Genomic DNA, 25,171 nt, shown 5'->3' on the forward strand with positions numbered 1-25,171 from the left:
TGATGCAGTTTTTTCCTTAGTTTTCCTAATTAAAAAAAATAAAAATTATGAATTTGGAGATCATAACTTTATTTGTATTATTATTTTAGATATTATTTTGATGATTGTATATTTAACTTGTTTGTATTTGTTAAAATATATTTATTTTGGTTATTATTTGCAAAATGCATTGAAAAATCCTTCCGTCACGTTTCAAAAAAGTTAAATTTATCTTATGAACTAAAATTTGTAACAAAAATAATACTTTTGTTCCTTTGTATTATATTATTATTAAGTCTTATTTTTGTGTTATAAAATTTGTAATAAAAATAATAATAATAGTAATAAACATAAACAAAACATTTGTATTATATTATTATGAAGTCTTAATCTAGTGTAAAAATTGAAATAACTAATTTTTTTTTTTCCGATTTATAACTTTGTCAAACTTAGATTAATTGATAGGTAAGATGTAAAATTGAATTTTATGTTTAATAAAATTAGTTGAATGGGTTAATAACATATAGACACAATTGAAAATTAAATATTTATTTGACAACCCTAAAAAAAAAAAAAATGAAAATTGAGAAATTAAACTTTTATTTCTAAAACAAAATTAAACCAAAAAAAAAAAAAGGATCTTCCTCTAATAACGTTTTATAATTTATTTATTTTTTTATTCAAGTTATTAACGTCTCCTTGCACTGAAATTGATATTTTAAAAGAAAAAAAAAAAGAATGAATAAATTAATTAATTAACGTCTTGTATGTTTCGCTGCACGTGCGCGACACGCCGCATTAATTAAATTAGTACAAGAAAAATGTGAAAATAAAAAGTAAAAATTGTGGAGGTGCGGGGAATCGAACCCCGTGCCTCTCGCATGCGAAGCGAGCGCTCTACCATATGAGCTACACCCCCTTTTGTTCATTTTATTAAATTTATATATTTTTATAATATAGTAAATTTTGAATGGCAATATTTCCAATCCATGGAAGTTAAATAAATATATGATTTAATGTTTAGTCGAATAAAATATATGCTAATTTAATAAAAATACTTTAAACATTTCAACGTTTAATTAATATCTTTAATCTTTTTTAAAAAATTTAAAAAATATTAAGTAGAAATGAATAAATATTCTCGTAAAATTCTCTATTTATTTTTGTTCAATCAAGTTCTCACAGATAATTATATATATATTATAAAAAAAAGTTGTTCATAATTTCTATTTTATAATATAAAGAAAATGTAACATAATATATTATCAATTTTTAGTATTACAATATAGTTTTGCACACAATTTCAATCATAGTCTTAAAACGATAGATGTAATAATATTTTATAAGAAACTCACACGATTCATGGTTTTAACCCAAATTTCACAAACTTTAAATTTAAATTTATTAGCCAAAATAAAGTATAATAAACCGTAATATCAAGAAAATATAAAAAAATTGATTTATTATAATTTATAATAAATAAATATACAATTATTTGTATAGGAAAAAAAAGGTGGACGGGACGAAGAATACAATCTTCATCCCTAACCCAGTTTGTCTAACGAAGAGAAATCGCTCCCTATTCCTTTACTCGTTGCCCATTTAAATGGAAATTCTCTACTCGAGACCAAGACCGAGACCGGGCCGTGGAGTAAATGAACATCTCTATCAAGATTTGACTTTGACTTTGACTTTGACTTTGAAAGGCCCGAAAGCGTAGATAGACGGAAAGCCCAGCCCATTCAGAAAAGAACAGAGTGAACCCAAACCGAAGGCTAATTAAACCTAACCCACGCCGCATCAAAACCCCTCTCAATCTCTCTTCCGTCTCTCTCTCTCTCGGCTTCTCTCGGTCGCTCAAGGTTTGTTCGTGATTGAATGCCTTTTGTTCTTTTCAAGTTTTTTATTGGATTTCTGTTGTTGCAATCACAATTGGATGTTTGTTTTGCTCCGTCTCTCATTCTCACTGTTTTAGAATGTTGTTTCAATGTTAAATATTGGAGATTTATTAGTAATCGGTGTCATTTGATGGTTATTATCGCTGCTTCGTTTTAATACCGATGCGATTTTAGGTAATTTGGTGTTTAGTACTTTGTCCAGACTGAGAATGGTGGTTTTGGCGAATGCCTGGTTTAATTCTTCTGTTTTTGACATTCTGGATACTCTTTGCAATTGTTCATTTTCCTTATTGATTTCCAGCTTTAGACTGGTTCTAGGATTATCAACTTTCCAGAGATCTGATTAGTTTCTCCTTAGCTTTTGTTCGTTTGGTTATATTATCGGAGGTTATTATTCTGAAGATGTAAGAACTTTTATAACTTCCGAGGTAACTACTAATTTGATGGTCTTAATGAAGTTTGGAACTTTTTAAGTTTGGTAATAGTTATTAGTGACCTCTGGTGTTTCTGATATTTGGAGCTTTAAGAGAAGGTTTACTGTCATGTGTGGGTTTGATTTTGGGTTGGGTTGGGTTGGGACATCGGTTTGCTATAAACGGTTCGATCATGTTTATATTCCCAGACGAATCTAATCTAACCTGTGTAAAGCCTTAGTAATCAATGAAAGCATTCTTGCCCCAATGTAACAAAGACCTCTTATACTGTAGAACTAAACCCGACAAAATATTTGGCCAATCTAAGAATATAGATTATGAAATGAAAAATATATGGAGGTCTATAGCCTCTTCAGGAAATCTACTTTTGTCCTCAAATCTGAACTCATCTCATATAGATTTTCCCCGCTCTTTATATCTTTCTTGTTTTCCTTGGAAGTGTGGGGTTTTAGGGTTTGAGAGCTATTTGATGTTTGTTTCAGGAACCCTAGACAGCTTTTGTCCTCAAATCTGAACTCATCTCATATAGATTTGCCAAGATGGGTATGTTAAACACAACTTTCCTCATTGTTCTACATATCTCAATTTTTCGTTGTTTCTTTTTATTAATCTTGGAGGACTTTTTGTTGTTAGGTATTTCTCGTGATTCTATGCACAAGAGGCGTGCCACAGGAGGCAAGAAGAAAGCCTGGAGGAAGAAGAGAAAGTAATTACTACTTCTATTCAGCTGAGTGCAATTTGTATCAGTTTTTGCTTTCATTGCATTTTTTGCCAACTGATCAACAAAAATTTTGTACTTTTCTTTCTATTCTTGGTTTTTGCGGTGATTTGTAGGTTTAGCTGAGATATTTATTATTATTATTATTGTGGATAACTGGTGAAGTAAGTGGTGGCAAGAGTTTGTTGTTTGTTATCTTTTTCAATATATATTTCAATAATCTCGATTAATCTGCATTATTTATCTAATCTCCTCTGGTTGATTTTTGTATATTTCTGTTCTAAATAAATTGCTCGTCCCATGTTACATTTTCACATTTGTTTAATGAACAGCATAATTTCTCCTATTGATGTAGAAACCTAGTTTCTTTGAATATTTGTGCTGTGTTACAGTTTGATGTTTTACAATGTAAAAGTTGAAATGTTTCCTTCTGTAAGTTATATTTATTATGCTTTGGTACTGAAAGTTCAACCATCACAGAAAAATTTATGTCGATTCAAGGTACAACTTTCATTTTCTCTTCATGTTTGCAGTCCTTTTGATATTGCATCTTTCCCTTTGTTTGTAAAGGTATGAGCTCGGCAGGCAACCTGCCAACACCAAGATATCCAGTGATAAATCAATCCGGAGGATTAGAGTTCGTGGGGGAAATGTGAAGTGGCGAGCTTTTAGGCTTGATACTGGAAACTACTCTTGGGGTAGTGAGGCTGTGACTAGAAAGTCCCGTATTCTTGATGTGGTCTACAATGCATCTAATAATGAGCTTGTTCGTACTCAAACTTTGGTGAAGAGTGCCATCGTTCAAGTTGATGCAGCACCATTTAAACAGTGGTATCTTCAGCATTATGGAGTGGATATTGGACGTAAGAAGAAGACCACAGCATCTTCTAAGAAGGAAGAGGTAGAGCAACACTTGATCCAAAATACAACCTAATTTTGATGGATAATTATGACATTCTTAATATTTATGATACAAAACTTGTTCCAAAATACAACTTAATTTTAATGGTTTATAGGAAGCTGATGCTGCCACTGAGGAGGTAAAGAAGAGTAACCACGTGCAGCGCAAAATAGAGAAACGTCAGCAGGACCGTAAGCTTGACCCACACATCGAAGAACAATTCAGCAGTGGTCGTTTGATGGCGTGTATCTCATCAAGACCTGGTCAATGTGGCCGAGCAGATGGGTAAGCATTATGAATCTCATAACGATTCTTGATTCTCTTGTGTTCTTTCAAACACGTTGAGCAAAATCATTGAACGTGGAGAAGAGTTTTTGGTTTATGTTGCCTGAGGCCTTGCAAATTTTTGACAGATATATTTTGGAAGGCAAGGAACTTGAATTTTACATGAAGAAGCTCCAAAGGAAGAAGGGTAAAGGAGCTGGTGCTTCATAGATTTTGTTGTCGAGTTCTTTTCGGCTCGAGTTTCTTGTTCCTAATTCTTCGTAGGACGCCAATGATTGCAGCTGAGATGAAACTGCTATTTTGGAACTTCAGTTTTGCTGGTAATAGTTTAATTACAATACCTAGCGATTTTCATGTTAACAACAGTTTGTTTATTAGCTTTAAAAGCTTTAAAGTTTAATTGTTTCCCAGTCTATCGTCTCTCCAATTCCCTTCCATTCCTTTCGACGCTTTTCAATTGATGATCACAGTAGTTTTTTATTCGGTTTCAATTGTATGCATGGACTTGGAAATTGTGCATAAAGAAAGAATTTATGACTAATTTGTTTTTAATTCAAAAGTGAATGTATGATATAAGCCCTATAACTTGTGGTTGCACCTCTCTTATTCTGTTTCTTTATATATTTGTTGGTGCAAGACTACTAGCCACTTTTGATTTTATACTTTCCAAATACAATTTGGCTCATAATTTATTATTATATTTGCGTATGACATTTACCTTCTCATAATGTTTTCCAAAACATTTTTTTTCAGAACTTTTTCTAACCCAGTTTTCTAAAAAATGTTTTTTAAGGGAGTTTTTTGTGTCACTAATGGTTTGAGTTTGAGTTGTGTGATTTACACGAGCACTAGTGTCACATGATCGCTTGATTGCTTTATGATTTTGAAATTTCATGAAACAATATACAGAAAAATAGTTACCCAACATGTCAATTATATATGATTGATATCAAAGTCTCAATACACTTATGGTGGATAGTTACCCAACATGTCAATTATATATGATTGATATCAAAGTCTCAATACACTTATGGTGGAGTTCTTGTGGTGTGGTAGTTTAGACTCTGTTCCTCTCTCTTAAAGCTACAGTATCCCATCGATCCTTGCATCGTCTCTCTTTGCTAGTGGTCTTTGCTATCAAAACATAGCATTCTATGGACTCTTTCACCACATCCAAAAATGGTATGCCTAACATGTTTTTTCCTTAAACAACCAAAGTCTGATGATAGAAATAACCGCGTTTGCCATTAAAAGTCAATCGGTCTTCTCCCTATACAGGTAACACACTACTTGTATAACAATGGTCTTCTGAGTAGGATATGTAATACATCCGACGACGTCACACAAGAGTCCGACTTTTACTTCCCCATCTTCAAGGGGCACCTTGTCACCTCTATAAAAAAGCCCTGACTCACCTTCTCACCCTTGACTCACCTCCTCAACATCTATAAAAAAGCCCACAACTTATACCCTTTTTGGTCTGATTCGATAGGGCTCTTGCAGAGCCAGCCACAGCTTAGACTTAAAAGCTTTAAAAGGGTAGCTGCCACAGCTTATGCTCTTTTTGGTCTAATTCGATAGGGCTCTTCCAGAGTCAAAGCCCCCTAACTTAAAAGGGCAGCTGCCCTAACTGATCCACCGTCCTCATGGACAATATATTATCCGAACTCCCAGCTTCAATGATCATATTAAAGAAAATCTACTCTTAAAAAAATTAGAGAAAATATGGATTCAAAGTAGTCACCTACATAAGATTTAATTTTCTACAAATTTCCATATAAAATAATCGTAATAAGATCAGACAATGTTCGGTGATATGAGTTGAGTTGCGTGTAAGCTGGTCAATATGAAAAAAAGATTAAAAATGAAGTTTTGGTTAGAAAGTTTAGAAGAGGGCTGATGATTGTGAGTTGTATATAGAGAAAAGGTAGATAAAAGGTCGATTACAGGCCCTGCGCTAAAAAGCAAGATATATAAATAAGATAAGCAGAGTGTTGTTGTTGTTGTTGTTACTTTACTTTTACAGCTTCTTCCTTCTTCCTTCAATGGCTCTGTCTACCAGCAAAGCAGAAAAGTTATTACAGATCTTCTTTGTTGAGGTCATGAATAAGAAGAAGATGGCCAACCTGAGCACAAAGTTATTACATACAAGACATGATCGACATGGACTCACTCACTCACTCACTCACTCACTCAATCCCTCTTTCTTCCAAATCCCTATTGAATCTGAATTGGACCAAAACATTCTTCTTATAACAATAAGAATATGATCATTGAAACCTATCTTCTAACCCCCTACTACTTACTATGGAAGAAGAACAAGAATATACTTCATACACAGATCACACGAACCGCTATCCACTCGCTCGTTTCAACCTGAATTTAAAGTTTTATTCTGAGTCAGAACAATTCCTTCCTTACAAGAATATTCCTTCCTTACAAGAATATGATGCAGCACTTTTGGAACATACATTTTTAATACAGAGTCCTGACCAGACCAACAACATTTCTGCCAATCTCTCAATTCATCTCTCTTTCATTCATCAGTTCAGATCACAGAACTTGCCAATGATAGCTCATGAAGCTCACTTAGCATCCACTCCTCTCCAGTTTGACCTCCCAGGACTATGGCTCTTGATCCCCCTACGACGCATGTGCTGTGTCCCCATGCGAACCTCGGAGGCCGTCCAGGTACTTTCAATATCCTCCATGTTGGTTTCTCTTCTGTTGGGTCCAGCAGATAAAGCTGTGATGCTGAGTGAAGACCCGCAACTGACCCGCCAAAGATCAGTATTCTTCCACCTGGGAGGCTCACAGCAACATGGTCCAGTCTAGGCGGAGGTGCTACCCCTCCTGGGTTTCCAGCACCCGGTACTCCGCTTCCAGTTACGCATCTCCAACATGGTTCCTCCTCACTTAAGTCCATTGTGAAGACGTCGCTTGATCGAAACCGAAGAGGTCCACTTTTTGCTAAACCCCCAAACATCAAAATCTTCCGCCCACCATACACAGATAACGTGTGCCCCAACCGAGAGGGAGGAGTCCAAGATACAGGTATCTCCCTCCATATGGGTTTCTCCATTGAGAGGTCAAGCAGAAAGGTATCACTAAGGAGTACTCCTGAATCTGCACATCCACCGGAGACTATCAGTTTCGTGCCATCGAGAGTGCAGGAGCTATGCCATGATCTCGGAAGCGGAGGAGCCAATCCAGATATTTCACGCCAGGCAGGAGGATTTGCGTCCAAATCCAACAAGAAAACATCATTAAGCAAGCCCTGTCTTCCACAACCTCCAAAGACGACTAAATGAGAACCATTTACACAAGAAAGAGTATGACCCCATCTACCAGGAGGTGGAGAACTAACTTGAACATGCTGCCATTCTGGTTTACTAGAATTTAAATCGAGTACAAAGGTATCGTTCATCGGTTGCATATTAACACCCTCCCCACCGAATAGTACAACTCTATTACCAACTGCACACGCACTAAAGTTGCATCGTGAGGGTTCGACAGATCCCCCAACGGTCAGCTTCCTCCAGGCAGCAGCTTCAAGAGTTGTCAATTCTCTCGCTAACCGGCCCCAGCCAAGAGTTTTCGCACCAGGCACTGTCTCTAGAACACGTGTTGTTTCACTACCCCAGGCATTTTGGCAGACCATTCTCCAGAGATCCTCATTCTTTGTCAGCTCATAAAACCGCCTACAAACAGATCCCACCGACGCAATATCTCTGGGTGTCAACCGTGAAAGTATTTTCAAGGATATCACCTCATCACTTATTTGAAAAATACCACATACACCACGACAAATATTTCGGTCGCCAACAGATGTAACGCGAAAAGATGAAAGGCCAGAACGAAACCTATCAGATGACTTCGCTAATTCCTTTGTTGTAGAACTGGTCACAGGTCCCAGATCAATATCTGCTTCAGTGAAGAATTGGATACCAATAACATGAGTTACTGTTTCATCATCTCCATAGATAGGTGTTAACCTCAATTTATTCATCAATGGGGTTCCATCTTTCCTAAAGTTCAACAACTCTCCTTGAAATTCAGTACCATCCTCTAGACATCTTCTGATTTCTGAAACCACGGAAGAGTCGACCAGTGGATGCCTTCTTTTTGCAAATGGACCTCTACATTGCAAGAATCGACTGCAAGAACGTCCCAAATGTGTTAATAATCAAGTATCTAGTGTATAATATGTATGAATAGAAAAGATCACCATGGTTAGTAACGATAAAATACAGGCGGACGGAGAAATTTTTCCTCTGGGCTTCCTACTAACAAAAATGAAAAATTTGTCCACACAAGATATCCTTGAATCCACTTTCTCCACCTTCCATCACATCCTTAGGAGGATGGCATCAAAGAAAACACTATCACCATCACAAAGCACACTTAGGTTCAACTTGAAGACTACCCGCCCTTCCTTTTTTCTTCTTCCACTCATCAACCAACNTTTTTTTTTTTTTTTTTTTTTTTTTTTTTTTTTTTTTTTTGTATTTGCAATTAATAGAAACGTTATGGAAGAAGTCTTGAAACTATACCAAGGGTCCTTCCAAGAGGTAGAATCAAAGTATATTACAAGTGTTTTGAAAAAACCAATTCCAAGAGCCATCAAACCCAGGGCTTCTCCAACAACAAGATCTAAGAATGGTAACAAGAATGTCATCNAAAAATAAAAAAAAAAAAAAAAAAAACTTCACACCTAAGCCAAAGAAAAAAGATAAAACCAAGCCATTTGTAATGATCTTGAATAAACTTATTGCGGGTAGAAAATTCTAGACCAAGCCCTTAGTTCTAATGAGGTTATTGAGAATTTGAGAGCCTTGAGAACTCTTAGGCAGGGATGTCATCTTTCTCCTTTACTCTTCCAGATCAAAGTGGACATTCTTGGTAGGATAATTTCCAGGGGGGGGAGGCTTGATGGTTGTATCCTCGAGAGTTTTGAGATTGTAAAGGGTAAGGTGTCTTTATCTCATCTTCAGATTGCCAATAATACTATCTTTTTTCTACTTGGGAAAGGAAGAATCGTTCCTCAATCTAAATCACATTTCATCATTTTCTGAAGCTATGTCTAGGCTTAAGATCAACAGTGGTAAGTGTCAAATTTTGGTTTTGATTTATGATCCCGGTGGTAGAATGACTCTTATTCGATCTATCTTGATTGACATATCGATCTACTTTTTGTCCATGTTTAGAGTCCCTAGTACTGTTACTAAGACTTTAAAAAAAGCTTATAATGGGTCTTTTGTGGGAGGGGTCGAAGAAGGGAAAGGGTCTCACCTTATGAGGTGGGAGGTGGTGGCAAAGCCCGTGGAACTTTGGGGCTAGAGTTCCACTTAAGAGCACAAAACAAGGCCTCGTTGGCTAAATGGTTGTGATGCCACCCCTATGAGTCTAACACCTAGTTGTACAAATTATCACGAGCAAAGATGATCCTCACCCTTTTGAGTGCATGTCAAGTGGGGTTAAAGACACTTATAGAAATCCTTGGAAAGATGTTTCCAATGAGCTTCCCTTTTTCAGATAAGAAATGATTTGTCATTAAACAAGAGAAAAGAAATAACCTAATGGTTGTAGGTGATGAGAAGGGTACTTATTTATGGAGGATAAGTGGGCTTAGGATTGATGTCTTAGCTCTATGTTTCCTTACTTCTATATCATCTCTTCGCTATGAGAAACTATTCGTTTGCAGATGAGAAATCATTTTGGAAGTTCATTCTTTGTCATTGGAGTTCCTTCATCTATTCCCGATAGGAAAACGATGGATGTTGTGTGATATGAACCAAGGCATCTCAATCATACAACATGAACTTCAAGGAAGTTGTGAAGAATATTGTCTAAATTACCACAAGATAAGGCCAAGTTTCATCAAAGTTGAACCAAGTTCCAATTAATGTCATATTAAGAAGAATCAAGCTTATGCTTCATTTATGCAACAAAGGCTTCAAGATATTTCAAATGGGATTTTATGTAAATCTAGATTTATGGTATTTCATTAATGTATCTTAAGTTTTAAGACTTTTTATTTACTTTTAGGTTAAATTTACCTAGAGGCTAATTATGGTTATAAAGTATGAGGGTTACAAACTCTTGAAATGCCTCATAGAAAGTTAAGGGTTTCATATTGAGGCTATATAAAGCCATGTATGTTATCTTTGTAAGATAGACTTGGAAAATGTAGTTAAAATAGCATTTGTGCTTTGTTTTAGCCAATGGCTAAGTTTCTTTGCAATTCTATGTAATCTAGGTTGCAGGCTTAGAATCATTCAAGTTTGACTTGATCAATTTTGTTTGTGGAGTGATTCAAATCTCAAACAAGTGTTCTTGCCTTGAGATATTCAATCAACAAGGTAATATGAATCTTACTTTCCCTTGGGGTAATTCCTTATCATTTTGAGATTTTTAAATATATTTAGATCTAACTGTCTTATTTTTCAATAAAGTTGTTAAATCAAATTCCCAAGATTTGCAATCATTTGGAATGAAATCAACTTGATTTGGGGGTTTTAGCATTTGTGAACTAAGGGTTTGCATATCCAAAGCGTTTATGAGGTTCTTAGATTCAACTAGCTAGGTTACCATATTATGTGGCTTTTTTATCCTTGAATGAGGAGTTTGAGATTAGTCGAGAGAGTATAGATGCTCGTTCGGTGAATCTCTCTCCTTCTAGCGTGTTTGCCTTAACCTCATTGTGAAAGGTAAAAATTTTCAAGAATGTTCTAGCGTATGGCCCATGAGTGGTGATTTGGTTGTTTGGGTCTAAGGCTAGATGCTCAGGTACTGAACTACTGGCACCAACTGCTCCTCGTTGACGTGTCCAATAAGAAGAAGGATTTTTCAAGAAGGTTAAATTCTTCCCATGACATCTCATTCATGAAAGCGTTAACACCTTTGATTAATTATCAAGAAAGTTGTCTAGTTTGATAGGTTGTTTTGTTGCAATATTTGTCGGGGATGACAAAGACCTTGATAATATTCTTTGGAACTAGGACTTTTCTCGGTCAATTTGGTGTTGCATCTCCGAGCCATTTGGCTTTCCGTTTGCTAGACATAGGTTACAAAGAGATGATCAAAAAGTTCCTTCTCCATCTACCCTTTTGAGAGAATGGGAGGTTTGAATGACAAGTTGGTGATTGTGTCAATCAAGTGGGTCAACCCTAAACTATTTGAATTTCAATATCCAATCATTGAAGACCCATTTAATGCATTTTATTCAACTCTTTGTACAATGTCCTGTTGCATTAGCATCAATTACAATTACATCACCACTTCATAACTGTTTTGCCTTCGCCTAGATTTGGGGTTTTTCCGCCTTTTATACAATCCATTCATAACGTATCTGTCCAGTAAAAAACTCTCGACAAACTTCAAAGTATTGAAGATCCTAGACTAAGCGAGACGAATACAGTCCATCCTTCAGAGGGCACTATACATTAGATCTTCAAAAAACCTTTTCTTTTCCAACTAAAGGTAGCTTCTCAGAATCATAGGAATCCTAAGAATTCATCTTTTACAGCCTCAAAAGCGGTTAAAATACGTACCACATTGCTGCCCAAGCACAACTATAACAATATGCCCAATCCTTTTCCAAGAATACTGCCATAATACAAAATCATGTGGGTGGTGCTTCCTAATACCTCAAAAGAAACGCCCAACCGTCAAAATTTTAGGAAATTGAAAAAATTTTGCAGCAAAAGATCTACGTAATATGCTTCTTACTGTCGATGCAAACCGAATCTTTGGCATTTGGTTTACCATATAAGCAAGAACATTTTGAAAAGTGTCAATATTCCACATTCTCCATTAAGTCGACAGGAAATCCAGAAACACTAGACAAGATTTCTTAGTGGAAATTCGAATACGAAAATATAAGAACACCAAGGTCATTCTTTTATACCTCAGAAAATAGAAAATGATGAAACACCAACTTAATAAAAATTGAAGAATATGGATGGAAAGGCACGGGGTGATTTCTTAAGAAACTTGCACTAATTTCATTGCTCCTTCCAGAGTCAATCAGTTCATTTTGGCAGTCCCTTCCGATTGAATTTCCAGCGACAACAAAGAGAATATCCACTCAACTTTGGCAATACGTTCGCAAATTCAAACACAGTACAGCAAGAGTTTTGGCCTTTGTTGGCAGGTTTTCGTAGTCTATGAACACCACTAAGCCTATATGAGTTCGATTAAGTTTTAGGTTCGAGTTCTATTTGAATTTTATTGGTAGACAGATTTGAAGAAAAAAAATGATTTTGAGGTCTAATGGCAGCCAAGAATCTTCTTAATAGAAGCTATTAATTATTTGAAAACCCAAGGTAAGTGATCTTACTGTTGGAACACCTTCCTAGTCTACATAAGTAGCATCACTGATTCTTGTACGTGGAACTTCATGCATATGTGTACTCATAACACCTTCCTAGTATACATACGTTACATCACTGATTCTTGTACGTGGAACTTCATGCATATGTGTACTCATAACACCTTCCTAGTTTACATACGTTGCATCACTGATTCTTGTACGTTTCCTTCACGCATATGTGTGCTCATAAAAGTCACGAAATATTGAAACAATTCCTTTTTTTTCCCTATGAGACTTGACTACGGTGATGCATATCCCTGAGCTCTACGTACATGAAAGTGATAAGATACATACCAAGAGAGGCCTAAGCTCATTTTGTTTAAAGAGCTTCTATTGTTAACTAATTCAACCGTGGTCGTCCTAGCATGCACGAGGTAGCGATCCCAGTCGAGTTACAGCTATGTTTTTGTTTTAGAAGGCTTTAGAAGTGGGCTCCTAACACAAATTATCCCTAGAAATTAGATGCAAAGGTGCAGAAAGTTGCCCAGATATTAACCAGAGAACATACTACGGATTCCAACAACCTGCTCATCAGCTATAAACACAGACCAATAACTTGCCACTCCATCCAACATCAAGCTAACTAGGCAATTAAAGAATAAATTTCTCTAAGTTTTCGTAAATAAAGTAATTGAACCCCTAAATAATCCCCAAAATTAAAACATAAAACAGCAGTGAATAAAAAATTGAGAAGAAACTAACCAATTGCGACCGAGAACTTCCTCGGCCCGATATCCAGTAACCATTTCGAAGACGGTGTTGACATAAATGATGGGATGGTCAGGTTCAAGAGAATCGGTGACGACGAAGCCACATGGGGCAGTTTGGAACAAGTTCTCAACAGGGAAAGGAAGAGGGCCGCCATCGTTGAGAAGGAAGCCCTCGTCGTCGTCGTCGGCGCTCAGATCCGAATTGCTGTCCCACTCCATTTCGGTTTGTTCCAAAACCCAGAAGCAGTGTTCAACCCATGTAGATATATGGAATCAGGCAGGTGAAATCAGGGCGATGAGAGGGCGGAAAACAGGGTTTTAGGAGGAGGAGAAGGGAAGAATTAGGGCGGAAAACCGAATTTAGCAGGGATTTTGGGTTGGTTTCGTATTGTGAGGNGGGGGGGATAGCGGGGAGAAAACTGGGTGGTTAAGGCTTGAAGGAAAGGAATGGGGAGATGATTGTGGGTAAGGGAGTGGGGAGGCTAAGGCGGAGGTAGAGGAGGTGGGAGGTGGGGTTGGGTTGGGTTGGGTTGGCTCTTGTTGGCTAGGCTTTGGGTGAGTCGGGGTTTGGGCGTATTGAGCTTTAGGTGTACGCTAAGTGCTGTTGCTTCTTTCGTTTTCCAACTCTTGGTAGCCTCGTGGTCCTCTTCTTCCACTGCCACTCTTTTTGTGTGTAAATACTTACCCTACGTCCCCTTATGCTCTTCCAACCATTATTAGACCTTTAGCTCCCTCTTAAATAATAACACCTACCTCTGTCACTATATTCTTCTCTTCAACTCTTTCTATATATATATATCTAGTGTACAGTGTTACCGCTCGAATATGACAGTACTCTTTCTATATATATATATATATATATTACAACTTAAACTTTATATGACTCTCCCCAGTGTATAGTGTCAAAGCTTAATGTGACTTTCTCTTTATATAGTGTATAGTGTCACAGCTTAACGGGACTATCTCTCCCTATATAGTGTATAGTGTCATAGTATTCTCTTCTCTGTATATATAGTGTATAGTGTCACAGCTTAATGGAATTCTCTCTCTTTATATATAGTGTATAGTGTTAAGCTAGAATGTGATAGGAATCTCTCTCTCTCTCTCTTGATGGGACCTCTCTCTATATATAATGTATAGTGTTACCGCTAGAACATGATAAGTCTCTCTTTATATATAGATAGATAGATAGATAAATATAGATATATTTTGAGAGAGTACTATCACATTCAAGTCGTAATACTATACACTATATAGAGAGAGAGTTCCATCGGGCTGTAACACTGTACATTAATGTACAGTGTTACAGCCCGATGGAACTCTCTCTCTATAGTGTATAGTGTTACCAACTCGATATATAATGTATAGTGTTACAGCTCGATGGAACTCTCTCTCTATATAGTGTACATCGTTACGACTCGAATGTGATAGGACTCTCTCTCTATATATAATGTTATTCTTACATAGTGTTACAGATCGATTGTAATGTAATATGATAAAACTAACATCCATAAACATAGTTCTTTAGATAAAGAGAGAGTGTCTATAGTTATGTTTTATGTGTGTTATAACATACAATTCTATAGGTATGTTTTTACTCTTTTAAATGTAATTCAAATTCAAATTTTGAATAATTAATTTAGGCATGTACTAATAAATAAAGTTTATCTCGCATTAATAATGATTATGATCAATCATAAAGAACCCAAAAAAAGGTTTTATAAGATTGTAAATATGTTATAAAATATTCCTTTTGTCGTTTGTTGAAATTTATGAATTCGGTTTTCTTTGTCTTGTAGGTCAAAGAAAACCCAAGTAAAACGTATCTGATTCCCACACTCCCATAAGCTCGGTTTAGCTCAGCTCATTCGATTGGTCGAGGTGGGCTTGCGTTCAAGCATCTTGGCCAAATAGTTTCTTCACTTGGGTTCTACCTCATCTGGATTTTGCATGTAACACTCGAGTAAAGGAAGATGCATGAATGAACCAAAACCACATCCGAGTGAGAACGATCCTAAGGATAAGATGATTAAGAAAGACTTAAAAGAATTGAAATCACTACCTATACGAACAAATAGCACATTTCTTTTCAGTGCCTCAATCATAGGAACTTCATGGTTAAGTATGTTTTACTTAGAGCAAACAAACCATGTTGGAAGGACTCGTGTTGTATGTGAAAATAATTTTCACTCCTTCTTAAGAAGTAGATAACGTGACCATGTCGCAGGGGATATAGGTGAGTCGAGCCCAGTTAGTGGGCTTGGGTTGCGAAGCCCAACTTGAGGGGAAAGATCAATGTAGTATATTCTGGCCCAAGATCCAAGGCCCACCTCATGTTTGGCCCATTTTGAAAGCCCCGTTTATGGCTTTTCATTTTTGGGGAGTAAAAACAAAATATATAAATTAAGATGCATTTTAAGTATTAGAAAATTGGCTAAATTACAAATTTAAATTTAACCCTTAAACAAACAGGCCCACGAACTTTAATTTATTTATAATAAGCCCCTAAACTTTAGTGTCTAATAGACCTTTCAACTTTCCGTTTTGCATAGAGATCGTTTTATTCAATACGCTACAAATTAATGTATGTAATTATAACTAAAACTTAAACCCAAGTTTCAAGTTAGGAAGTGACGGACTCTTAAAGTTACATTTTCCACTAAAGCTACTGAAGAGTCGAATCTCACATTGGTTGGGGTGGAGAACGAAATATTCTTTATAAGGGTGTGGAAATCTCTTTCTAGCAGAGACGTTTTAAAAACCTTGAGGGAAAGCCTGAAAGGGAAAGTCCAAATAGAACAATATCTGCTAGTGGTAGACTTGGGCCGTTGCAAATGGTATCAGAGCTAGACATCGGGCGATGTGCCAGCGAGAAGACTAAGCCCCAAAGGGGAGTGGACACGAGACGATGTGCCAGCAAGGACGCTAGGCCCCAAAGAGGGTGGATAGAAGGGAACGAGTGTCAACGAGGACACTGGGCCAGGATTGGGAGATTCCACATCGGTTGCGGAGGAGAATGAAACATTGTTAATAAGGGCGTGGAAAACTCTCTCTAGTATATGCATTTTAAAAACCTCAAGGGAGAGGCCGAAAGGGAAAGCCCAAGGAGGACAATATCTGCTAGCGGTGGGCTTGAGCCATTACCCTATTGTACATTCCCCAAAAAAAACATCCCTATCATACGTCTCTATACTTTTATTTGAAAATGAACTTGAACGAGTCCACGATGGATCCTCGGATCGCTCCTCACCTTCTAATGTTAAATATTTAAAGAGTAGAGATCAAAACAACAAGAATATAGGGTCCAGAAATAAGTTTATTATATACCAGCAGATTGCTACAGCCTACAACCATAATTTATGTTCATAGAAACTGAGACTGCTGCAAAACTTGACAAAGATGAATCCATAATAACTCATATAGTCTCCTATCAGAACCATCCAGAGACTAATCAGAAATGAATTATGAATGAGCTGGTAAGGTGTTTAATGTTTTGTAATGTTATATATCTACATGAACTTCTCTATAAATGAACAAAGAATTGAGCAGTAGGAATACCTGGAGAGATCAAGAGTTCATCAGCTCCCTTATATGGGAAGCGAGCCTTCGAGTGGAATGTTGGTCGAACGAATCATCGATGTTCTTGATCTGGGACACGAAATCCATAGCATCTTGGTATTTTCTTGCTTTACAATAACCATCCACTGCAATCTTGTAGGTAAGTTCATTGGGTCTGCAATTGTTCTGTATCATGTAGTTAATGACTTCATCTACCTCTGCAAACATTCCCCGTCCTGCATAGCCCGACACGAAAGTGTTGTAGGTGAATATGCAAGGACGAATCCCTCGAGCTGTCATCTCAGACATAATTCTAATGGCTTCTTGCATGAGTCCTTGTCTACAGAAGCCTTTGATTACGGTGTTGTACGACACGAGATCGGGTTTTTCGCCAGATTTTATAAGTCCCGAGAGGATTTCTTCTGCTTTCCAGCATTCTCCTCTTCTTGCATACATATTCATTAAGCTATTGTAGGTGACGAGATCCGGTTGCAGTCCAGCTTCACGAATCAAGTGCAACATCTCGTGGGCCCTTTCGTACATGTTATTTTTAGCGAAAATCGATAGCATGGAGTTGAATATAACCATATCAGGCTTGTATCCATTCTTGATCAACTCCTCAAATGCCCTTTCCATTCCTTTAACAGCTCTGCACTTGGAGTTTGCAAGAATGAGTGTTCTCAAAAGAACCCAGCTGGGGAAGATATGACCATCATAAATGTCTTTCTCAATCCTCTCTAATCCTCTCACATTTCCCCCCTTTGCATAGCAATGGAGCATCGATGAGAATGACGTTTCATTCGGTTTGAATCCCTTCTTCCTCATATCCAGAAACACAGATTCCGCTGCTTTCCAATCTCCTCGTTGAGCCAAAGCGATCAGAAGCGCGTTGTAAGTTGTAACACATGGTGTGAATCCAGCTTTAATCATCTCACCATACACCTTCGCTGCATCAATCTCCGACCCACAACGGCCATACGCACTTATTAATGTGTTAAATGTGTCTCTACCTGGGTTGAAACCACAATTTTTCATCTCCCTAAGAACATGGTTCACAAACTTGTGCTTCCCCTTATCACCACACACAGCAAGCATCGTGTTCCATGTGATTCGGTTTGGAGAACATCCATTTATTCTCATATCACCGAGTATCTTTATCATTTCCTCCAACCGTGACTTCTTTCCCAGCAATGCAAGAATAGAATTATACGTGCACACATTCGGAACACATCCCGATCGCTTCATCTGGTCAAATAACTGCAATGCCTTCATCTCCTTACCTGCCCTACCATAGGCATTAATGACAGTAGTATAAGTCACAGCATTCGGCATCACGCCCTTGCGTGTCATTGTTTCAATGACAGAAGCTCCTTCCTCGTGGAATCCAGCCCGAACATAAGCAGCTACAAGCTCATTGTAAGTAACAGAGTCCGGGTTGCAATTATTATCCTCCATTTCTTTCAAGATGTTTAAAGCCTCTGAGTAGATCCCTGCTTTTCCAAACACTTGAAGTAGAGCATTGTAAGTGACAGTTCCTGGCTCATAACCACTTGACTTCAATCCAACAAAGAACTCTTTGGCTTCATTTAGAAGACCTTCTCTTCCACAAGCAGATATCACAGTACTACAGGTGAATTCATCAAATTCCAAGCCGTCACTTCTCATTTCATCCAACAATCCTAAAATCTTATCCCAAGAGCGACCCATTTTCCCATAAACATCAAGCATGACATTATAAGTAACCAAACTTGGAGATAGCCCACAGTCCTTCATTCTCTCAAACATGGCAATGGCATGCTTATACTTACCACTGCGAGAATAAGCGTGAAGAATCGAGGTGCAAGCTCGAACATCAAGCGAGTATTTGTCAATGGGAATTTCGTCGAACACCTTGAGTGCAGTTGAATATTTCGATTCTCTTCCAAGAATTTTTATCATAAGTTCAAAAGCTTTGTTATCTAATTTCACATCGACAGAGCCAGAGTTCGACACAAACCATTCAAACAACACAATAGCTCTCTCACTATTACCCGAATGATCTAGCGCTTTCAACAGACTCACCAAATCAATTTCAAGCAACTCAAACTTGACAGAATCAAAAAAATCATTCAAGCTATCAAAAGGCTGTTCAACGATTGAATTAAGTAACCACATACCCTTTTTGTAGAGAAATTGAGGAGACCCATCTCGAATTTCCTCGTCATTGTACAACACGGGTTTCTTCATCTGAGGCCGTTCTCGCTGTTTCTTGTTCGAATCCACGGAAATTCGAAGCGAAGGCAAATGGGGAACATTCTTTTGCGCAACATTTGCAGGTTTGAGCTTGCGAGCACTGTCATTGGGCGGCAGGGACAGTTGAAGAAGATGCTGAAGAAGGGTATCGATCGGAGGGGAGGAAGAGGGCAGCGAGGGAGGCGGAGGAGGTGGAAGAGTTGTCGAATTGAACCGCAAAGTTTCAGCTGGTTGATTGGGTCTACTCACTGGAAGTGGAGATTTGTTGGGGAAGATAGCGCCTTCCATTTGAGGTTCGAGCTCTTCAAAGCAATAAAAATGGCGAAATTGAGCTCGATTATTGACGAACAGGAAGAACGAGGCGACTAATTGCACAGAGTGAAAGGCTTAGCTAACCATTTGAAGAAGGAACGGTTGGCCTTCATTTGAAGAAGATGGCATATAGCCATTTCAGGGGAAGATTGACATTTCAAGCCACATATAACTTATTTGATCTTTTTACTGGATAAAGTGATGAGCTAGAGTTTTTTATTTTTTTATTTTTTTTATTTTTTTTTAATAATTTATTTCTTTTTGCTCGAGAAAAAACCATTAATTAAAAATTTCAACTTAACGACTAGTTCTCAAGATTCAGATTAGGATTCAGAATCCAGATTCGACACCTTATGGTCTCAGCATTCTCGCTTCTTAAGAATAAAAATTATTCACACAGACCAACACAACCATAAGACAACTAACTCGGGGCATGCATGGTGTCACGGTCATGCTCGTCCAAGGCGTGTTGCCCATGGCCGTATGCCCATGACAAGCCCAACCCTTTATGTCTTCTCATATTAGTGTTTTACTTTTGTATTTTTAGGAAGTATGACGTTTCAGAAATATCATGTCTAGGCCTGTCAGACATGAAATGCCTCATAATGTACTATAGGCGGATACGACTAGTTGTCAACTTCTCCCTACCCAAGGTTATATAGAGACGTTGTTATTTCTCTCTTGCTTGCTTATATAATGTCTCTTTCAAAAATCTCTCTTTCGAAAATCTCTTTCTGCCCTCATTTTCTAAAATTTCTCTTAAAACCGAGGCTAGAGGCTCGAGCATACGTTGTTTGGCCGTAGGCGATGCAAGAACGAATTGGCTTAGCTCACTTGTCGTTGGAAAGTGAGTGTCGCACAATCGCAAGTCCCCTGCCATCAAAAGTGCGATTGTGACACATGGCTCATGCTCCCCCTTGATTGCCTATGAGAGGAATTGACTTTGCACACGTTCCTTATAGGTTTGAGCATTTCATGTTTTTTTGAGTTGATTTAGGTTATCACGATCAGATTTTCGAGACTTTGACAAATCAAACCGTGATGAAAAAGAGAACACAAAATTGGTATTGTTCTAGTTATTTACAAATGGAAAAAGGGTGCGGGAAAAAAATCAGTACAAACGACAACCTAAAAGAGGTAGAAAATAACATTGACGTCCTAGGTCGACATCCCCCTGTGACAGTGCAACTCTCGAACACCTCCCCACCTTGATCGATACTTAAAAAAGAAAAGAAAAAATGGGTGAGTATAAAACACTCAGTAAGCCGTCTACCTGTAGGCTCTCATCGCATCCTAAACCTAATATGTTTCCACGAGCTTGTCATAGGGTGCTAAGAAATTCGGCCTAGTTCAGGTATCCTCTGAATGTTACCTCACACCACAGTGGTATCTATCATGAGCTAATTTATTTGTGTAGTCCCTCGTCTCCTCCTAGAGTGGGTTTCCTCCACACACAATAGTAGCTCCTCAGTATACTACATATTTAGTCTATCGTCCACTCTTAGACAGATTTGTTTTACACACAATAGTATATCCTCAATCAACTACTTGTGTAGTCCCTCGTCCCCGTCTCAAGGTGGGTTATCATACATACAGTAGCAATTTCTCATGTAGCCCACTTATGTAGTTTATCGTCCCCTCTCAAGGCAGGTTATCATATATACAGTGGTAGCTTATCATATTGTCTACTCGCATAGTTCGTCTACACCTATTAAGGTGAGCTATACTCTACATGCAGTACCGGGTCTTCGGGTCGCTATTTATGTAGTCTCTTGTCCCTCATCGGGGCGGGTTATATCTTACACACATAGTGACTCCCCAAATAGTTCCATTCGCGTTATCATCGATCTTATGTCTTCTCGTAGTTCATCTTGGGTATCGTGGAGATATATTAGGTTCTAAGGCGTCTAGACGGATTAGGTCACAACAAACGTTTTCAGGTCGCTCAGGGTTAACTCCTTGTCGCTAAGCCAAATCTTAGGGTACACATAGGTCTCTGATTGTTGCTAGCACCCGTATGGCAGATCACAATATTACCATCCTCCATAAACATTTAATAGACGTGCGTCATCTATTCTCATATAAGGGCATTTCCGTAATTTTCCTTTACATACATGCACACCTATTCAAATTTGCTTATTTAAGTTCTAAACATGCATATCCTTACCACTTAATGTAAGATAAGCTTGCATGCTAGCATTCCTAGCGATTTTTATGGATTTACTTGCCTAGAGTCTGTGTGGCTACTCACCGAGGTGAACCATGTCCTACAGGTATTAGTTTTTCTATGATTTTATTTTATATTTTTTTAGGTTCTCGAGGTCATTCCGAGCATTTCTTTCTTCTATCGTATTCCCAAACTCGACCTCTAATGTCTTCAATAAAATATTGGAAATTTGATCATTAAATGGAAAATTCAAGAAAATTAGTTTTCAATAGGGTTCGGGCGTCACAAATTCTCCCTTCCTTAAAAACTTTTATCCTTAAAAGTTGCTTACGCCTGGCTTTAAGGTAGGTTAGCCTCATATTCACTATTCTCGATCGAACACCGCGTCATTCCCATGCTTGTTTTGTAAGTACCACCTTGAGTTTCTTAACTATTAGCGTAAGTCTAATCCCTAGAGTACTTTTAGGTCTTCTCAATCTCGGCCTTTTACGGTATGGTACGACCACGTAGGTTCTAAGGTTTCTAATTCTAGCATAAATGTTCATCAATCATTTCCATCATACATGAATGTTTCCCCTCTTTGAGCTTCCCACAAGGCTTTAAAACGACTCTGCTAGGGAAAGGTTTCCGTACCCTTATAAAGGGTGTTTTGTTCTCCTACCCAACCAATGTGGGACATCACAATCCACCCCCCTTCGGGCCCCAGCGTCCTCGCTGACACTCTTTCCTTTCTCCAATCGATGTGGGATCCAGCCAAATCCACCCCCTTTGGGCCCAGCGTCCTTACTAGCACATCGTCTCGTGTTTACCCCATTCGGAGAACAACCTCATCGCTAGCACATAGTCCGGTGTCTAGCTCCGATACCATTTGTAATGGCCCAGATCCACCGCTAGCAGATATTGTCCTCTTTGAACTTTCTCTTTCGGACTTCCTCTCAAAGCTTTAAAACGCGTCTGCTAGGAAAAGGTTTCTATACCCTTATAGAAGGTGTTTTGTTCTCCTCCCCAACCAAGTGGGACATCACAATTTGGGTCTCAAAAATTTATGTTATACGCACATCACAATAATTCAATTCAATTAGCTAAAACTCGCCTCCAACAACATCACAATAATTCAATTCAATTAGCTAAAGATACAGACTACTTCAACTAGGGGTGTACATGGTCCGGGTTGGGGGATTTTTTTGACCCAACCCAAAAGTTCGGGTTGGTTGGATTGGTAACCCAACCCAACCCGAAACTTTTCACAACCCAACCCAACCCAACCCAACCCAACCCAACCCTCTATTTTCGGGTTGGGTTGTCATTTTTTTTAAAATTTTATTTACACACAATTTATAATTATTCGGAAGATAAAATATATTAAAAGTTCACAAACACAAATTAACCTATAATTATTGATAAATTATTGACAAATAATAATAATAAATTCAATAAAAAATAACGAGCGAAAATTGTAACATATTAACATAATTCAACATTGTCATAAAATTAAAGACAATTAAATATCGACATTTTTTAGAATTAATTAAAATAACAAAAATACAAGAATAGATCATGAAATTAAATAAACAATAAAAACGATTAGTTTAAGAGTATGGTATATAACAAAAATAAAAAATATATAAAAATATTTTAATTGAAATATACTTATTTATAAGCTACTTTAAATTATTAGAAAAATAAAAATGTATATAAATTATGATATAATAATACTACAATAAATAGATAATAAATATATTATAATTTAGAATATATTTTAAAATTATATATACATATAATTTATGAACATTGATTTGATCTAAATATCTTAAATATAAATATATTAATAAAACTAGTTATATGTTAGTTTATTAAAGTGTTTAGTTAAAAATAATAAAATAATATAAACGAAACAAAGAAATTAAAAATAAAAACAAATATATGTATTTGGCTAACGTCAAACTCGGGTGAAATGTTCTTCAATACCATTCTGACAAACCCACTAATACAAAAAGATTCTTAATATATTTTATATAATTTAATTTGGCTCGGGTCAACCCGAAGGTTTTGCCCATGAACTCAAAATCGAACCGATTCAGTTCGGGTTCAGAAAAATGAACCCAACCCAACCCTTATAGTTCGGTTGGGTTGGTCCGGGTTGTCGGGTTGCCGGATTGAATGTACATCCCTAACTTCAACTTTGTCTTTAATCATTTTAAGAGTAAAATAAAGTCGATGTTACACGAGATATTAAGAGTATATACATTTCATCCAATTATAACAATTAATTTATTTTTAAAATTAATTAATAAAATATAATTTCACTTTTAAAAAATTATATATTTAGAGAACTATCTACTTAATTTAACTAATAATAATTCAAAAATCAAAATTTTAAATTTTTATATATTAGCTGTAACGTCATTTTAGTATAAATTTTTTGAAGAATAAAAAAATTAAAAAAATTAATAATGGAAATTTATTTTAAAAATTAATTATTTTGATTTAATTTATTGGATTTTTAATTATCTCTAATTGGTACGTTGATGCAGACAGAAAAGGACGGAGATTTTATAACACGCGAGGACTTTTTTGTAATTTCCTTTTTTTCTTTTTTGGAAATAATTGTGGATATTTATTTATTTATTTCCTCGTCCTTTTGCTCAACTGTTCCTACGTACCATGTGACCTCCTTCAATTATTTTATTGAAAATATTTCTTTTTTAATTATTTATTACTAAAATTTATATTTCTTTTCTTATAATTTTTAACTAAATTTTAAATTTTAGATTTTTGAGAATGTTTATTAAAATAATAATAATAATAAATAATAAACAAAATTAAATAATTATCCAATAGAGTTTTTGTAGGACCAATCAAAACGAAATAAAAAGGATAATATTGTCTAATAGTCATTTTCGACAAAGGTTATTCTTTGAAACGGAACAACAACCTAAAGTCGTGCACGTTTACGCCGTTCTATATATGCTTAATTTTCAATTGAATAAACAACTAAATTGTTTAGATTTTTTTTATTAAAATTTTGTTTTACTTGAATATTAAAAAAAATATTATAGAACGAAAAAGTTAGCGTCTTATAAAACAATGAGGTTTCCACACCCTTGTAAAGGGTAAAACGGTCTTTTGTTCTCCTCCTTAACTAACGTGAGACTCTCACAATTCACCCCCTACCCCCTTCGGGCAATAGCCTACTTGCTGGCATATGGTCCGGTGTCTGGCTCTGATACCATTTGTAATGACCCAAGCCCATCGTTAGTAGATATTGTCATCTTTGGGCTTTCCCTTTCGAGCTTCCCCCCAAGGCTTTAAAACGTGTTTGCTAGGGAAAGATTTCCACACAAGGGTGTTTCGTTTTCCTTCCTAACCAATGTTGGACTCTCACAATTCACCCCCTTCGGGGCCAGCGTCCTTACTAACATACCGCCTCGTGTCTACCCCTTGTGTCATGTATCTACCCCCTTCGGGAATAGCCTCCTCGCTGGCACATGGTCTAGTGTCTGTCTCTGATACCATTTGTAATGACCCAACCCTACCGATAGCTGATATTGTTCTCTTTGGGCTTTCCCTTTCGAGCTTCCACTCAAGGCTTTAAAACGCGTT

At 36.9% G+C, this 25,171-nt stretch overlaps 3 protein-coding genes and 1 non-coding gene across 4 annotated transcripts; 1 reads left to right on the forward strand and 3 right to left on the reverse strand.

Moving 5' to 3' along the window:
- Window positions 1–825: 825 nt before the first annotated feature.
- Window positions 826–898, reverse strand: TRNAA-CGC. The gene has a single exon. It is a non-coding gene; the product is annotated as a tRNA-Ala (tRNA).
- Window positions 899–1,794: 896 nt separating this feature from the next.
- LOC111799232 (40S ribosomal protein S8-like) lies at window positions 1,795–4,652 on the forward strand. Its single transcript, XM_023682692.1, has 6 exons — window positions 1,795–1,841; window positions 2,794–2,854; window positions 2,945–3,017; window positions 3,600–3,930; window positions 4,046–4,215; window positions 4,344–4,652. Exons 2-6 carry the CDS (start codon window positions 2,851–2,853, stop codon window positions 4,423–4,425), a joined length of 660 nt encoding a protein of 219 aa, XP_023538460.1. The 5' UTR covers window positions 1,795–1,841; window positions 2,794–2,850; the 3' UTR covers window positions 4,426–4,652.
- A 1,447-nt stretch (window positions 4,653–6,099) lies between these two features.
- Window positions 6,100–13,816, reverse strand: LOC111798513 (adagio protein 1). The gene is made up of 2 exons (XM_023681714.1): window positions 13,292–13,816; window positions 6,100–8,372 (listed from the first exon to the last, which is right to left on the reverse strand). The coding sequence occupies exons 1-2, from the start codon at window positions 13,516–13,518 to the stop codon at window positions 6,764–6,766; spliced, it is 1,836 nt and encodes a 611-aa protein (XP_023537482.1). The 5' UTR covers window positions 13,519–13,816; the 3' UTR covers window positions 6,100–6,763.
- A 2,781-nt stretch (window positions 13,817–16,597) lies between these two features.
- Window positions 16,598–19,549, reverse strand: LOC111799257 (pentatricopeptide repeat-containing protein At2g18940, chloroplastic-like). Its single transcript, XM_023682730.1, has one exon. The coding sequence runs from the start codon at window positions 19,375–19,377 to the stop codon at window positions 16,867–16,869; it is 2,511 nt and encodes an 836-aa protein (XP_023538498.1). The 5' UTR covers window positions 19,378–19,549; the 3' UTR covers window positions 16,598–16,866.
- Window positions 19,550–25,171: the final 5,622 nt, after the last annotated feature.

The sequence above is a fragment of the Cucurbita pepo genome, chromosome LG07, assembly GCF_002806865.2.
Source record: "Cucurbita pepo subsp. pepo cultivar mu-cu-16 chromosome LG07, ASM280686v2, whole genome shotgun sequence".
NCBI lineage: Eukaryota > Viridiplantae > Streptophyta > Magnoliopsida > Cucurbitales > Cucurbitaceae > Cucurbita > Cucurbita pepo.

Excerpts from the sequence above, each read along its gene's own strand:
- LOC111799232 (XM_023682692.1), top strand. Across the intron at positions 3,931-4,045 it reads CATCTTCTAAGAAGGAAGAG|GAAGCTGATGCTGCCACTGA; the intron begins GTAGAGCAACAC and ends AATGGTTTATAG. Across the intron at positions 4,216-4,343 it reads CAATGTGGCCGAGCAGATGG|ATATATTTTGGAAGGCAAGG; the intron begins GTAAGCATTATG and ends AATTTTTGACAG.
- LOC111799257 (XM_023682730.1), bottom strand. The coding sequence starts at position 19,377 with ATGGAAGGCGCTATCTTCCCCAACAAATCTCCACTTCCAGTGAGTAGA.
- LOC111798513 (XM_023681714.1), bottom strand. The coding sequence starts at position 13,518 with ATGGAGTGGGACAGCAATTCGGATCTGAGCGCCGACGACGACGACGAG. Across the intron at positions 8,373-13,291 it reads GAAGTTCTCGGTCGCAATTG|TCGATTCTTGCAATGTAGAG; the intron begins GTTAGTTTCTTC and ends ACGTTCTTGCAG.